The sequence below is a fragment of the Hemibagrus wyckioides genome, linkage group LG10 (assembly GCF_019097595.1).
Source record: "Hemibagrus wyckioides isolate EC202008001 linkage group LG10, SWU_Hwy_1.0, whole genome shotgun sequence".
Classification (NCBI taxonomy): Eukaryota; Metazoa; Chordata; class Actinopteri; order Siluriformes; family Bagridae; genus Hemibagrus; species Hemibagrus wyckioides.
Genome location: NC_080719.1, coordinates 23,229,577 through 23,243,887, shown reverse-complemented (window position 1 = coordinate 23,243,887; position 14,311 = coordinate 23,229,577). Strand labels below are relative to the sequence as shown.

Here is a 14,311-nt window from a genome sequence, read left to right as displayed (position 1 = left end):
GATGGATTTTGGCCCTCCTACATCTGGTCCTAATGGTGGTGAAATTGTACCAATACAAAGGATACATGACACGTATCGTAATATCTGTTCCACCCCAACAAAAGTGGAATGCAGAGCAATACTCTACCCTGGCCTTTCCCTCCCACAGTTGGGTCAGGTAGTGACATGTAATGTCCAAGATGGACTAATTTGTCTTAATGAAAATCAAGGTGTTCAACAGCAGTGTTTTGACTATGAAATTAAAGTGTATTGTTGTGAAGTACCAGAATGGTGTCCACATACCAGTACTACAACCATCAGCACATCATCCACAACAATAACAACAACACCAACAACTACACCAACAACTACAACCACAACTACAACCACATCTCCTACAACAACCCCAACCACGACAAAGCCTTCAAGTCCATCCACAACTCCTTGTCCGCTTGAGTGCTCTTGGTCTGACTGGATGGATTTTGGCCCTCCTACATCTGGTCCTAATGGTGGTGAAATTGTACCAATACAAAGGATACATGACACGTATCGTAATATCTGTTCCACCCCAACAAAAGTGGAATGCAGAGCAATACTCTACCCTGGCCTTTCCCTCCCACAGTTGGGTCAGGTAGTGACATGTAATGTCCAAGATGGACTAATTTGTCTTAATGAAAATCAAGGTGTTCAACAGCAGTGTTTTGACTATGAAATTAAAGTGTATTGTTGTGAAGTACCAGAATGGTGTCCACATACCAGTACTACAACCATCACCACTCCATCAACAACAATAACAACAACACCAACAACTACACCAACAACTACAACCACAACTACAACCACATCTCCTACAACAACCCCAACCACGACAAAGCCTTCAAGTCCGTCCACAACTCCTTGTCCGCTTGAGTGCTCTTGGTCTGACTGGATGGATTTTGGCCCTCCTACATCTGGTCCTAATGGTGGTGAAATTGTACCAATACAAAGGATACATGACACGTATCGTAATATCTGTTCCACCCCAAAAAAAGTGGAATGCAGAGCAATACTCTACCCTGGCCTTTCCCTCTCACAGTTGGGTCAGGTAGTGACATGTAATGTCCAAGATGGACTAATTTGTCTTAATGAAAATCAAGGTGTTCAACAGCAGTGTTTTGACTATGAAATTAAAGTGTATTGTTGTGAAGTACCAGAATGGTGTCCACATACCAGTACTACAACCATCACCACTCCATCAACAACAATAACAACAACACCAACAACTACACCAACAACTACAACCACAACTACAACCACATCTCCTACAACAACCCCAACCACGACAAAGCCTTCAAGTCCGTCCACAACTCCTTGTCCGCTTGAGTGCTCTTGGTCTGACTGGATGGATTTTGGCCCTCCTACATCTGGTCCTAATGGTGGTGAAATTGTACCAATACAAAGGATACATGACACGTATCGTAATATCTGTTCCACCCCAAAAAAAGTGGAATGCAGAGCAATACTCTACCCTGGCCTTTCCCTCTCACAGTTGGGTCAGGTAGTGACATGTAATTTCCAAGATGGACTAATTTGTCTTAATGAAAATCAAGGTGTTCAACAGCAGTGTTTTGACTATGAAATTAAAGTGTATTGTTGTGAAGTACCAGAATGGTGTCCACATACCAGTACTACAACCATCACCACTCCATCAACAACAATAACAACAACACCAACAACTACACCAACAACTACAACCACAACTACAACCACATCTCCTACAACAACCCCAACCACGACAAAGCCTTCAAGTCCGTCCACAACTCCTTGTCCGCTTGAGTGCTCTTGGTCTGACTGGATGGATTTTGGCCCTCCTACATCTGGTCCTAATGGTGGTGAAATTGTACCAATACAAAGGATACATGACACGTATCGTAATATCTGTTCCACCCCAACAAAAGTGGAATGCAGAGCAATACTCTACCCTGGCCTTTCCCTCTCACAGTTGGGTCAGGTAGTGACATGTAATGTCCAAGATGGACTAATTTGTCTTAATGAAAATCAAGGTGTTCAACAGCAGTGTTTTGACTATGAAATTAAAGTGTATTGTTGTGAAGTACCAGAATGGTGTCCACATACCAGTACTACAACCATCACCACTCCATCAACAACAATAACAACAACACCAACAACTACACCAACAACTACAACCACAACTACAACCACATCTCCTACAACAACCCCAACCACGACAAAGCCTTCAAGTCCATCCACAACTCCTTGTCCGCTTGAGTGCTCTTGGTCTGACTGGATGGATTTTGGCCCTCCTACATCTGGTCCTAATGGTGGTGAAATTGTACCAATACAAAGGATACATGACACGTATCGTAATATCTGTTCCACCCCAACAAAAGTGGAATGCAGAGCAAAACTCTACCCTGGACTTTCCCTCTCACAGTTGGGTCAGGTAGTGACATGTAATGTCCAAGATGGACTAATTTGTCTCAATGAAAATCAAGGTGTTCAACAGCAGTGTTTTGACTATGAAATTAAAGTGTATTGTTGTGAAGTACCAGAATGGTGTCCACATACCAGTACTACAACCATCAGCACACCATCAACAACAATAACAACAACACCAAGACCAACAATTACAACCACATCTCCTACAACAACCCCAACCACGACAAAGCCTTCAAGTCCCTCCACAACTCCTTGTCCGCTTGAGTGCTCTTGGTCTGACTGGATGGATTTTGGCCCTCCTACATCTGGTCCTAATGGTGGTGAAATTGTACCAATACAAAGGATACATGACACGTATCGTAATATCTGTTCCACCCCAACAAAAGTGGAATGCAGAGCAATACTCTACCCTGGACTTTCCCTCTCACAGTTGGGTCAGGTAGTGACATGTAATGTCCAAGATGGACTAATTTGTCTTAATGAAAATCAAGGTGTTCAACAGCAGTGTTTTGACTATGAAATTAAAGTGTATTGTTGTGAAGTACCAGAATGGTGTCCATATACCAGTACTACAACCATCAGCACACCATCAACAACAATAACAACAACACCAACAACTACACCAACAACTACAACCACATCTCCTACAACAACCCCAACCACGACAAAGCCTTCAAGTCCGTCCACAACTCCTTGTCCGCTTGAGTGCTCTTGGTCTGACTGGATGGATTTTGGCCCTCCTACATCTGGTCCTAATGGTGGTGAAATTGTACCAATACAAAGGATACATGACACGTATCGTAATATCTGTTCCACCCCAACAAAAGTGGAATGCAGAGCAATACTCTACCCTGGACTTTCCCTCTCACAGTTGGGTCAGGTAGTGACATGTAATGTCCAAGATGGACTAATTTGTCTTAATGAAAATCAAGGTGTTCAACAGCAGTGTTTTGACTATGAAATTAAAGTGTATTGTTGTGAAGTACCAGAATGGTGTCCATATACCAGTACTACAACCATCAGCATATCATCAACAACAATAACAACAACACCAACAACAACACCAACAACTACACCAACAACTACAACCACATCTCCTACAACAACCCCAACCACGACAAAGCCTTCAAGTCCGTCCACAACTCCTTGTCCGCTTGAGTGCTCTTGGTCTGACTGGATGGATTTTGGCCCTCCTACATCTGGTCCTAATGGTGGTGAAATTGTACCAATACAACGGATACATGACACGTATCGTAATATCTGTTCCACCCCAACAAAAGTGGAATGCAGAGCAAAACTACACCCAGAGCGTCCCCTCTCAGAGTTGGGTCAGGTAGTGACATGTAATGCCCAAGATGGACTAATTTGTCTCAATGAAAACCAAGGTGTTCAACAGCAGTGTTTAGACTATGAAATTAAAGTGTATTGTTGTGGAGTACCAGAATGGTGTCATACCAGTCCTACAACCATCAGCACACCATCAACAACAATAACAACAACACCAAGACCAACAATTACAACCACATCTCCTACAACAACCCCAACCACGACAAAGCCTTCAAGTCCGTCCACAACTCCTTGTCCGCTTGAGTGCTCTTGGTCTGACTGGATGGATTTTGGCCCTCCTACATCTGGTCCTAATGGTGGTGAAATTGTACCAATACAAAGGATACATGACACGTATCGTAATATCTGTTCCACCCCAACAAAAGTGGAATGCAGAGCAAAACTACACCCAGAGCGTCCCCTCTCAGAGTTGGGTCAGGTAGTGACATGTAATGCCCAAGATGGACTAATTTGTCTCAATGAAAACCAAGGTCTTCAACAGCAGTGTTTAGACTATGAAATTAAAGTGTATTGTTGTGGAGTACCAGAATGGTGTCATACCAGTCCTACAACCATCAGCACACCATCAACAACAACAACTACTACAACATCAACACCCAGTACAAAATCCACAACCAGGACAAATACTAGCCCTACAGCCACCACCACACCAGTGACAAAAACTACTTTTAAAGTCTTAACTGGATCTACATCAAAACATGCCACAGGCTATCAATGTGTCTGCAAAATTAATGGAACTATATTCTATCCAGGTAACTCCTTAGACCATCAATGTTTTTTTTCCCACACTCAATTGTAGAAATCCATGCTTTACTTTACTTTTTTGCAGTTTATCATAACAGTTATCATAAAACTCTATATTAGTGTAATATAATATGCCCAACATTCAGGTTCCCACATTTACAATGTGAGTGATCTTGATGGATGGTGTTATGTTGCAACTTGCAAGAAGATGGATCACAATGTCTGTGAGGTTCATAATTATTCATATGCCTGTGGTTCAACTACACACGCACCAACCACTAACCCTCACAAACCCTGTGACAAACCACCTCTAAAGGTAATGAATATAAGAAAGACATGATGCTCCACACTACCTTATTTTTACATTTACATCAATTCAGCACATCATCTGATTTTATGATTTGTTTACACGGACATTTGATCTAATTTATAAGTTTCATCATGTAAAATCATTTGCTTTGTTTTTAGATTAATGCATAATGTGAATGGTTTAAATCTTATAAACACTCTGCAATCCACAAGACCTTTCATTGAAACTTGTAATAATGCCCTTTAGACATTTACTCACTAATGAAACTTTATTATTTATGGTGGATGAGTTTATTATTGACAGTGCAGTTTTAGTGTTTAAAATCTGAATTATCTTCTTAGAGCATTCACATATTTGCAAGTCTAATATTGTCTATTTTCAGGATGGAGAAACTATACCAGATGGAAAATGTGCCACTCTTACATGTAACAATGGAGTAGTTACACGTAAGCATGTGAAATGTGAGGATGCACCTGTGCCTGTATGTGTTAACCAATATCCAGCAAAACTAGTCAAAGATGATTCTGGGTGTTGTTCCAAATATGAATGCCAGTGTAAGTAAACTGCATTGTTTGTCATTTCCATTTACTGCAACTGACATTCTATCATTCTAACTATTCCCAGCAGCATTAATAATACATGATCTGTTCTTTATCATTCAGGTATATGTAGTGGCTTTGGAGATCCACATTACATCACTTTTGATGGAAAGTACTACCCATTTCAAGGAAACTGCTCCTATGTCCTTGTCAAAGAGATAAATCCAAAATACAACTTTAGTGTCATTATCGACAATGTCTTCTGCGACTCTGAAGATGGTCTCTCCTGTCCTAAATCACTGACTGTGCACTACAAATCATTTGAAATATTCATGACACAAGAAATTTCTAATGGAAATGTCATCAATCTGGTAACTAATGTGATCATTTACTGTATATAGTTCAATGGCATCTTGATTTTCTAAATGAATCATCCATGTATATTTGTCTGAATAAAACACAGATTAAGGTTTAAAAGAGTACTCCTTAGCTGAGTTTAGAAAGTTTTTGTTGCATCAGTATGTGTGTTTGTCTTTCTATCTATGAAATATGTCAAGATCTTCACTTCAACAGTAATGTATAAAAAAAATCCAACAAACTTGGCAAACTAATGATTATAGCTATGCAGCATACTTATAGAGCTGATTAACAAATTTATTTATTTTTAACAGGTTAAAATCAACAACAACCTGGTCACACTACCCTATCAGAATAAGGACTTCCGAATTTCAGACAATGGAATTGAATCACTCTTGGTGATACCAGCAATCGAGGCACAGGTCACCTTCACTGGCATGATGTTTTTCATCAACCTCCCATGGCAGATGTTCCATGGAAACACTGAAGGACAATGTGGTAATTTCATGTTCTGATTGCTAAAATGATGCTTAAAGGTGAAACATGCAGATTGTGCTTGATGCTTTGTTTCCATACAGTTAGACCCAGAAAATACATGTAAAGCTCTTTGAACAAACTTCCAGTACACATTTTGTGATCATTCATAAATGATGATTTCTTGACAATAAATCATTCTTTAAGATAGGTAGATAGATAGATAGATAGATAGATAGATAGATAGATAGATAGATAGATAGATAGATAGATAGATAGCACCTGGATAGAGTAAGAAACAACTAAAACAAATTAGAATTTTGCTTAAAAATTGTAATCAAACAGCAGACAAATGGGAAGTGTGAGACACTACTGGGAATTGTTGATGCGATTTGTTCTAATAGAACTGCTTTTCATCCATTTTTAGGAACATGTGATAATAACCGTACAGATGATTGTCGCCTGCCAAATGGCACCATCATATCCTCCTGTGAAAAAATGGCTCAGTATTGGAATGTCAGTAATAATAACAGCATCTGTCCAGCACCAAAGCCTAAACCAACACCAGTGCCATGCACTAAAGCTCCAATCTGTCAAAATATTAGCATGTAAGGACATTTAGCCTCTTTTCTACAATTTTCCACTAAAATTAGTGTTTAGCAAAAGAAAAGGACATGATGTCTTGGTTGTACATGCTTAATTCTACCTTAAACCTTTTTAAAAGGATGTTTATGGACTGCCATGAGGTTATCCCCTACGAGTTCTACGAGGAGGCCTGCATCTACGATGTGTGCCACATGAACAATGAGATCATCGGTTGTTACAGTTTGCAGATGTACGCTGAACAGTGTGCTCTAGCAGGAATCTGCATCGACTGGAGGCCAGCCACAAATGGCGTGTGTGGTAAGTGGCGTTAAAGTGACATAACAATTAAAGACATATACTACCTGATTGTAGTAGTTACTAACATTTGTGTCCTCTTTATGTAGAGTTCAAATGTGAAGAGCCCAAAGTCTACAAAGCTTGTGGACCTCAGATTCCACCAACCTGTGATTTAAGGTAACACAGTAATAAAACTAAAATATAATTTTTATAATGATTACAAAATTACATTAAAGTCACATTTGTATTGTTTGCTTTTACAGATTTAACCTTAAATTTATAAGTACACCCAGTACATTTAGTGCTATGGAAACAATGCTCTGGGAAGGCTGCTACTGTCCGGATGATTTGATACAGCTGAGTCCAGATATAAATGAGTGTGTTAACAAGAACTGTGGTAAGTCCTCACTTTTAAAACTGAGGTTGAAACTACAGACTGATGACACTTTATGTTGATGTGAATTTGTTATCTGTCTGTAGGTCTAGTGTACCTGTTAAAATATAGAGCTGGCTCAAATTCTAATTGTATTTCTTTTATCTTCAAATAATCAGGCTGCAGAACATATGACAATCAGTTCAAAAAGGTAAAAAGAAAGCAGACTCAAATATTACATTTTGACCATTTAAAAAAACATTTCAATTTGTTATTGAAGCTCGTAATTAAGCACAACACTTAAATAATATACAATCCCTTTAAGCCCAAGGAGACCTGGAGATCAGATTGTCTGATCTGCACGTGTGAAGAGAGTCTGACAGTGAGCTGTGTGAATGTGACGTGCCCTACACCAGCGCCTGTTCACTGTGACGGACCTGGTCAGGTGGAGGTCATACAGATTACGGATTGCTGCCAGAATAGCAGTTGTGGTGAGTTTTTTTAAACTTTAAGCACGTGCATTTTACCTTGTCTGTTCCCAAAATTCAGCTGAATGATCATAAGGATACAGACTAAAGGGCAGTGTGACATTTACATTACAAAGGCTGTGTAATGCAGAAATACACAACATGTTGTATCATGCTTTTCTTGGTACAGCTCATCAATATGCTATTAAACCAATGAGTTAATATACATGTCAATTACATGTTTATTATATTATATTCTTCCACAGTATGTGACAGCAGTCTTTGTCCCATCGAAACTTGCCCTCTCGGATTCAAGCCGGTCCAAATACAAATGAATGGCTGTTGTCCAGTTTACAACTGTGGTGAGTGTGGAGCGGCTTCAATATATAGTTTTTCCCCCATATAAATATATAATATGGTTAAAAATCTGTTCTTTCTCTATACACAGTACCTGAACCTGTCTGCGTGTTCAATAACACGGAGTATATGGTAAGAACACTGAAAACATGACCAGGATATGAAATAAAATAGCAAAAAATAGCCAGGGGGAATCATTATAGTTTATACGATTATTTGCAAATTAAAATAATAAAAGTGTCAGTGACTGGGTAAGGAGGGCATGAAATTATACAGAAAAGCAAAAGCACAGGTAAGTTTCAACATGATGCTACCACCACCATGCTTCACCATGGGGATGGAGCTCCCAGAGAGCTGATTTGGGATTCCACCTCACTTAGGGCTTTGTATCTGGTATCAGCTACAGATTATATCACATGATATGTAATAATGTGTGGTGCACACCAGATGCAGATGGTTTTCCTTAAAACCATACACCATGTCCTTTCTGTGGTTCTGTTCAATAATGACCTGAATCACGCTAAACAGATGTAGTTACTATAAATCTTTAAACTTAGATATACATCAGATCTCATTACATCAGCTTTCAGATTTATGGCAAGTCCATAAGCTATTACTCAGGTATAAGGGAGTGGAGGTCAGTAAGTCAAGTAATGACTTAAACTAGATATCATTCTTGAAATTAGTTGAGTTCAGTTATAGCCTGGTGTGAACAAATAGTACATTGTTATACACTATAATGCTCAGAATTACAAGCTACTACAAATGTACAGGATACAGTTTCACCAAGTAACCCAGTTTAGGAATGATTTAGGCATTTGATCATTAAAGCTAAGGATATGCAATGACAAAATACAAAGCAGGAGAAAAAAGCAGGACCATTGGTGCTTTGGTAGAAGCAGAAGATTGTCTTTTCCAGTTATAAAATGTTATAAAACGCTTCTTCTGTGTTTCTTTAGCCTGGTGAAACCTGGACTTCCCCTGTTGACAAGTGTGTGACTTATAGCTGCGTGAAAAACGGGACTCGGTACATTACAGTAAAGAACCAGAAAGTTTGTCCACCATTCTTTGAAGATGGCTGTGTTCCTGTGAGTTACCACAACCACATAAACAGCATAACAATCACACTGCTAACATAAATGAACCTAGAATTTAATCTAGTGTCAATGATGCAATGGATTGTTTAAGGTTAAAACAACAGTTTTAAGTAGATCCGATCAGATTCTACACTACAGTACATGATCTGTACCTTCTTCAGAGTGACCATGCCATGGTGTTACTGTCTTTGTATTTTATATAATACCATAATATAATCCTTGCTTCTTTTCTTTATGCAGGGAACAATCGTCATTGTTGACTGTTGCCCTAAATGTAAGTGTTCATTTGCATTCATTCAGTCTCAATTGAAGTATACAAACTGGCATATAAGTGAGCAAATTCAATCCAAACTAAATCAACTGCATTTTATTTTAAGGCACACTGAAGAATAGGGCATGCAGCCTCACCAAGAACTCCACTTACCTCGAGAGTAATGGCTGCAGGACTGCGGAACCAGTGGAGCTGACGGCTTGTGAAGGAGCTTGTGTCACATCTTCCATGTATTTATTTTTCTTTTTTTTCCATGTCTATTGAGACCCTAGAAATGGTTACAGCAATATTTTGTTAATAGACTTTTATTCTACTGTTCTATAAGATGTCAGCTTTAAATGTTAGGAGTTTTATATCGGTGAGGATCTTGCAGGAACCTTGCAGCTTACCATGTGACATCCACTTTCTCTCTTCACTCCTCAGCTACTCGATGGCAGCCAACACGTTCGAGCATTCGTGCTCCTGTTGTCAGGAAGTGTCCACCAGCAAGAAGGAAGCGGAATTCCTTTGTCCAGATGGATCAAAATTCACCAACATGTACATCTATGTGAACAAGTGCAGCTGCTATGAGAGAGAGTGCACGCTGAAGGAGACTTCTCCTGTCCAGAGGCGGCGTAGACGTCGGTGATCAAGTGTACAACAACCTTCATTTTCTCTAATCAATGTTAATCTATTTATGACTCTATTTACACGAATCAACTAAAGAATTGTGACAACTGTAATTCCTTTCTGATGCTTAGAACCTAATAAATATCAGCAATCAACAAGCCGCGTCTTGTTTGTTTGAAAATGCATGAAAAGAAAAGCGGAAGAAAAGTTTTTAAAAATCTCTGTAAAGATTAAATCAGTTTCACATGACCCGCAGTTATATGAGTAGAAACTTGAAAAATTAAATTTATCATTTCTTCAACTTGCTTTACTGATCAGCAAGCACCAAGCCAGTTAAAGTGAGCTGAATAAACATATATTTAAACTTTGCAAGTAGCTGATGCATCCCACATTCAACAAAACTAGTTTTATTATACTCAGAAAAATCTTTTTTTTTCATATCAAAGAAAATAAAAGAAAATAAATAAATGTAGCAGAGTTTGTGTGAGTTTTTTTAAGTTAAAATATTATCCAGAACTAAATCACTGAACCCTGGACTTGAGCTTCTCTAAATATGTATTATGTTATTATAAGCTAATTACACACAAGAAAAGACTAACTTTAGTCATACAAATCCATTTTATAGACCCAACACATCACAAGAAACATAATAAAAAAGGCACATCATGGAATGTGTATCATCTTATAGTAGACAATGACAATGATATGGATTTTAGTTAGAATTACAGAAGCATCATACTGCTGAGTTTTATTCCAAAAGGATTGAACAGACTAACTTGTATGTACTAAATAACTATCCTGGTCTGTTCAGTCACTGGTATCTGGTTGCACCTCATAAAGTAAATACAACAATTTTACCCCAAGCTTCACATTTTCTGCCTCTATATATCGTAAGATACAAAATAATCCCAGATACATTAAGACACATATCTGTTAATTAATTTGGTCAATTTTACAAGGACTATATCAGTTCAGTTCAGTTTATTTGTATAGCACTTTTAACAGTGGACATTGTCTGAAGACAGCTTTCCAGAAGAATCGACACATAGAATAAAATGATAAAGTTGAAAAATTAAGTTACTATCTTAAACATTTATCCCTAATGAGCAAGCCTGAGGGAACAGTGGCAAGGAAAAACTCCATGAGATGATATGAGGAAGAAACATTGAGAGGAACCAAACTCAGAAGGGAACCTCATCCTCATTTGGGTGACACTGGACACTAAATAATGTAAATGTAAATAATGTCCTTTCTTCACCAGTTTATAGTCACATGAAATTGTGCAACCAAGAGCTCCCAATGAACTAATAGGTCAGCATAGTTCATTACAGACTTAACACTAATTCCTATCTGCCTAACACTAATGAAGACCCGAGCGCAAGGATGACTGATTCTACAGCAGTTCAAAGACAGCGCTATAGTCTCCAAGTGGTTCTATCCACAGAAGTCCCATTGGTCATTGGCTGTCCATGCATATCTACCCCCAGCAGAGTGCACCACCAAGTGACCAGGGGCAGGGTGTCAGAATAGGTCAGGCAGATCGGGAAAGAAGAAGCGTTCTCACTGGGAACTCAGAACACTGGGAGCTTGGGAGTGGCATGTATAACTTGACAGAGAGAGAGAGAGAGAGAGAGAGAGAGAGAGAGAGAGAGAGAGAGAGAGTGAAAAAAAGAGAGAGAAATATTAGGTATGCTTGTAATCATGTGAAAAAAACAATGTACTACAATATATGCAAAGTGCAGACAGGGACTCTGGCAAGACTAGCTATGACAGCATAACTAAAAGGGAGAGCCAGAAGGTGACAGACATGAAGGCTTCCTGGGATATATAGCGTCCAACCTCTTCACAGACAGCAAACCTGTGTGACTTTTGAGAGTGGTAAGGCGACAGCATCCAAACATCTCAGTACACCAAACACTCTATGCTCATGAACCTTCCAGATCTGCTCCTTTACCTAAGAAAAAACTATGCACAGAAAGCTTGTGTCTAGAAACTGTGTTAGAATCCCGAACACTAAGGCTATTACATAACTGTGGGGCTTTGTAAGAAAAAGCTCTGCCCTCTGCTGTAGCCTTTGTAGTACTACCAAATCATTAAAAACAAAAGATTGCTCAGATCTGGATCATAAAAAAAACCAAAAGATTGCTCAGATCTGGATCATAAAAAAAACAAAAGATTGCTCAGATCTGGATCATAAAAAACAAAACAAAAGATTGCTCAGATCTGGATCATAAAAAAAACAAAAGATTGCTCAGATCTGGATCATAAAAAAAACAAAAGATTGCTCAGATCTGGATCATAAAAAAACAAAAGATTGCTCAGGTCTGGATCATAAAAAAAACCAAAAGATTGCTCAGATCTGGATCATAAAAAACAAAAGATTGCTCAGATCTGGATCATAAAAAAAACCAAAAGATTGCTCAGATCTGGATCATAAAAAAAACAAAAGATTGCTCAGATCTGGATCATAAAAAAAACAAAAGATTGCTCAGATCTGGATCATAAAAAACAAAACAAAAGATTGCTCAGATCTGGATCATAAAAAAAACAAAAGATTGCTCAGATCTGGATCATAAAAAAAACAAAAGATTGCTCAGATCTGGATCATAAAAAAAACAAAAGATTGCTCAGATCTGGATCATAAAAAAAACAAAAGATTGCTCAGATCTGGATCATAAAAAACAAAACAAAAGATTGCTCAGATCTGGATCATAAAAAAAAACCAAAAGATTGCTCAGATCTGGATCATAAAAAAAAACAAAAGATTGCTCAGATCTGGATCATAAACAAAACAAAAGATTGCTCAGATCTGGATCATAAAAAAAAACAAAAGATTGCTCAGATCTGGATCATAAACAAAACAAAAGATTGCTCAGATCTGGATCATAAACAAAACAAAAGATTGCTCAGATCTGGATCATAAAAAACAAAACAAAAGATTGCTCAGATCTGGATCATCAACGAAAGACCAGAGTCAATAATCACACCAAGATCTTTTATTGCTGGACATGATGAAACAGAAAGACCATCCAGAGTTACTCTGTAATCAGAAAATTTCTGAACGCATGTGGTCCTAGTACAAACACCTCTGTCTTTGTCAGCGTTAAGCAAGAGAAAGTTAGTAAGCATCCACTGTCTAATCTTAATAAGCTGGTTTCACTGATGAAGCATATAGCTGTGTGTCATCAGCATAACAGTGGAAGCTAATACCATGTTTACGAATAATTGCACCAAGGTGTAAGGAGAAAAACAGTGGGCCTAAAACAGAACCTTGTGAAACACCGAACATAACCTTAGTACGCTTAAGTCACCATTTAATAAAAGGTCAAATAAAACCTGAGCCAAGAGAGGGCTGTACTCTTAACAACATGTTCTAGCCAAGTATCTAGTCTATCAAGTTAGTCACTAATGTCAAAAGCTGCACTAAGTTCAAGTAACTACAGCAAGGAGACACAACCCTGATCAGAGACCAGTAACAGGTCATTTACCACTTTAACCAGTGCTGTCTCTGTGCTATGATGAGGTCTAAATCCTGTCTGATAGATTTTATAAATGTTATTCCTATGTAAGTATGAACATAACTGCACTCCAACCTTTTCTAGGATCTTGGAGATAAAGGGGAGGTTTGATATTGGTCTATAGTTAGACAGCTGGCAGGGGATGAGGTCGGGTTTTTTTGGAAGAACGGTAGTTTAGAAAATTTAGGCACATAGACAGTATTAAGGGAAGAACTGATTATTTTTAGAAGGGGTTTGGTAGCTACTGGTAATATCTGTTTAAGAAAAGATGTAGGTAAGGGACCTAGTACACAGGTGGAAAGTTTTAAGGAAGAAATTGGTGAAATTATATCAGTCTCTTGAAGGGGAGTAATGCACTGATCAGAAATAGTAATATTATCTACAGGATTATCTATCATATTGTGTGGTTTTATATTATCTCAGTTGAAAATTTCTGCCTGATATTCTTCATTTTTTCATTGAAATAATGCATGAAGTCATTGCTGCTGCACTTTTCTACAGTGGATTTTCTCCTAGTTATCTGCTAGTTACTAGTTAATTAAAGTAAT

At 38.3% G+C, this 14,311-nt stretch overlaps 1 protein-coding gene across 1 annotated transcript in view; it reads left to right on the top strand.

Annotated features, from left to right (window-relative positions):
- Window positions 1–10,373, top strand: part of LOC131360266 (mucin-5AC-like) — a 38,431-nt gene extending 28,058 nt beyond the window's left edge. The window contains exons 35-53 of the mRNA XM_058400511.1: window positions 261–425; window positions 714–860; window positions 967–4,517; window positions 4,656–4,825; window positions 5,202–5,373; window positions 5,482–5,729; window positions 6,030–6,213; window positions 6,617–6,797; window positions 6,914–7,092; window positions 7,179–7,248; window positions 7,335–7,468; window positions 7,624–7,655; window positions 7,770–7,935; window positions 8,178–8,273; window positions 8,360–8,400; window positions 9,228–9,356; window positions 9,606–9,639; window positions 9,743–9,866; window positions 10,060–10,373. Of these exons, the coding sequence (XP_058256494.1) occupies window positions 261–425; window positions 714–860; window positions 967–4,517; window positions 4,656–4,825; window positions 5,202–5,373; window positions 5,482–5,729; window positions 6,030–6,213; window positions 6,617–6,797; window positions 6,914–7,092; window positions 7,179–7,248; window positions 7,335–7,468; window positions 7,624–7,655; window positions 7,770–7,935; window positions 8,178–8,273; window positions 8,360–8,400; window positions 9,228–9,356; window positions 9,606–9,639; window positions 9,743–9,866; window positions 10,060–10,264 (6,028 nt within the window). The 3' untranslated portion in view covers window positions 10,265–10,373. The remainder of the gene's footprint in view (window positions 1–260; window positions 426–713; window positions 861–966; window positions 4,518–4,655; window positions 4,826–5,201; window positions 5,374–5,481; window positions 5,730–6,029; window positions 6,214–6,616; window positions 6,798–6,913; window positions 7,093–7,178; window positions 7,249–7,334; window positions 7,469–7,623; window positions 7,656–7,769; window positions 7,936–8,177; window positions 8,274–8,359; window positions 8,401–9,227; window positions 9,357–9,605; window positions 9,640–9,742; window positions 9,867–10,059) is intronic.
- Window positions 10,374–14,311: the final 3,938 nt, after the last annotated feature.